At 43.0% G+C, this 1,823-nt stretch overlaps 1 protein-coding gene across 1 annotated transcript in view; it reads right to left on the bottom strand.

Moving 5' to 3' along the window:
- Positions 1–526: 526 nt before the first annotated feature.
- LOC111649177 (rab proteins geranylgeranyltransferase component A 1-like) overlaps positions 527–1,823 on the bottom strand; it is a 6,329-nt gene continuing 5,032 nt past the window's right edge. Inside the window, exon 11 of the mRNA XM_023398931.2 lies at positions 527–1,097. Coding sequence (XP_023254699.1) covers positions 548–1,097 — 550 coding nt within the window. The 3' untranslated portion in view covers positions 527–547. The remainder of the gene's footprint in view (positions 1,098–1,823) is intronic.

The following is a 1,823-nucleotide window of genomic DNA, read 5'->3' as shown; positions in this document are numbered from 1 at the left end:
GAGATGCAGCAGGGAGATGGGAGAAAGTTCCTCCACCAGTCGGGGCTTTATGGCAGAGTGGCCCGACAGAAGCCTCTCCTCAGTGAATATGAAAGCCGCATAGAGTTTGCCAAAAAACACATGAAGGACTCCCAGACCTTCCAACAAGACAATGACCCGCACACAGCTAAAATAACAAAGGAGGGGCGTCGGAACAACTCTGTGACCATTCTTGACTGGCCCAGCCAGAGCCCTGACCTAAACCCAACTGAGCATCTCTGGAGAGACCTGAAAATGTCTGTCCACCATCAGAACTGACAGAACTGGATCTGCAAGGAAGACTGGCAGAGGATCCCAAATCCAGGTGTGAAAAACTTCACCAAGAAGACTCATGGCTGTACTAACTCAAAAGGTGCTTCTACTCAATACTGAGCAAAGGGTCTGAATACTTATGACCATGGGATATTTCACTTTCTTTTTTAATAAATTTGCAAATATTTCTACATTTCTGTTTTTTTCTGTCAAGATGCTGAGTGACATTAATGAGAAATAAAATGAACTTTTGATTTTAGTAAATGGCTGAGTACTGCAGTAAGTAGTACTGTGAGTACTGCAGTGAGTAGTACTGTGAGTACTGCAGTGAGTAGTACTGTGAGTACTGCAGTAAGTAGTACTGTGAGTACTGCAGTGAGTAGTACTGTGAGTACTGCAGTGAGTAGTTCTCTAAGTACTGCAGTGAGTTGTTCTCTGAGTACTGCAGTGAGGAGTATTCTGAGTAGTGCAGTGAGTAGTACTGTGAGTACTGCAGTGAGTAGTTCTCTGAGTACTGCAGTGAGTAGTTCTCTGAGTACTGCAGTGAGTAGTTCTCTGAGTACTGCAGTGAGTAGTACTGTGAGTACTGCAGTGAGTAGTACTGTGAGTACTGCAGTGAGTAGTTCTCTGAGTACTGCAGTGAGTAGTTCTCTGAGTACTGCAGTGAGGAGTATTCTGAGTAGTGCAGTGAGTAGTACTGTGAGTACTGCAGTGAGTAGTACTGGTACCTGTTGGTGTCCTTGTCGACCAGCAGACAGTGGACCGAGTGTCTCAGACAGTAGATTCCTCCAAACACAGCACACATCCTGAAACACACAGCACCAGGTGAGTCACAGGTATTATCCAATCAGCACAGAGGAACCACAACGAACATCTACAGGTGAACTGAGTACGTGTTAATAACAGTCAAAGGCTCAACACCGGAGGTCAGGTGTCCACATACTTTTGTCCACGTGTGTGTCTGAGGCAGCTTTATTAAAGAAGAGGGGTTTGAGGGCATGTTTACTTGATTGACAGGTGTGTCAGCTAATCACAGTTAGCTGTGCTTCTCTCTCTCATCAGCCTCTACCCCCCCACCCCCTTTAATTAATAACATAATCAAATTACAGCTCACTTCATAAATCAAAGTCTGTCTCACATTAAACAGTCTCTACTCTCTCACACACACACTCACACACACACACACACACCGACCTTTTCCCCTGCAGCTTTAACAGACTTTCATTCTCGCACACATTAAATGTTCAGCAATCCGTCTGTCATCATGTGTTAATAACTGTGTGTGTGTGTGTGTGTGTGTGTGTGTGTGTGTGTGTGTGTCCTTGATTAAAAGAAAACAAAGCATTAACTGTGGAGTTGCAGGAAAATTACAGCACACACACAAACATCAAGCGTGTGTGTTTAAGATCTGAATAAGAACGATGACCTAAAGAGAAATGTGACTTTTATATAAACAAATAAAAAGGTGAGTTTCTGAATAAAATTGTTTTTCTTCATAAAGTTTTTGACTAATAAAAGTAAAGAAATAAAAT

The sequence above is a fragment of the Seriola lalandi genome, unplaced genomic scaffold (assembly GCF_002814215.2).
Source record: "Seriola lalandi dorsalis isolate HSWRI2012SDOR001 ecotype SW California unplaced genomic scaffold, Sedor1 jcf7180002050078, whole genome shotgun sequence".
Taxonomy (NCBI): domain Eukaryota; kingdom Metazoa; phylum Chordata; class Actinopteri; order Carangiformes; family Carangidae; genus Seriola; species Seriola lalandi.
The sequence above is the reverse complement of the archived record's forward strand: the minus strand, read 5'-3'. Positions and strand labels throughout refer to the sequence as shown.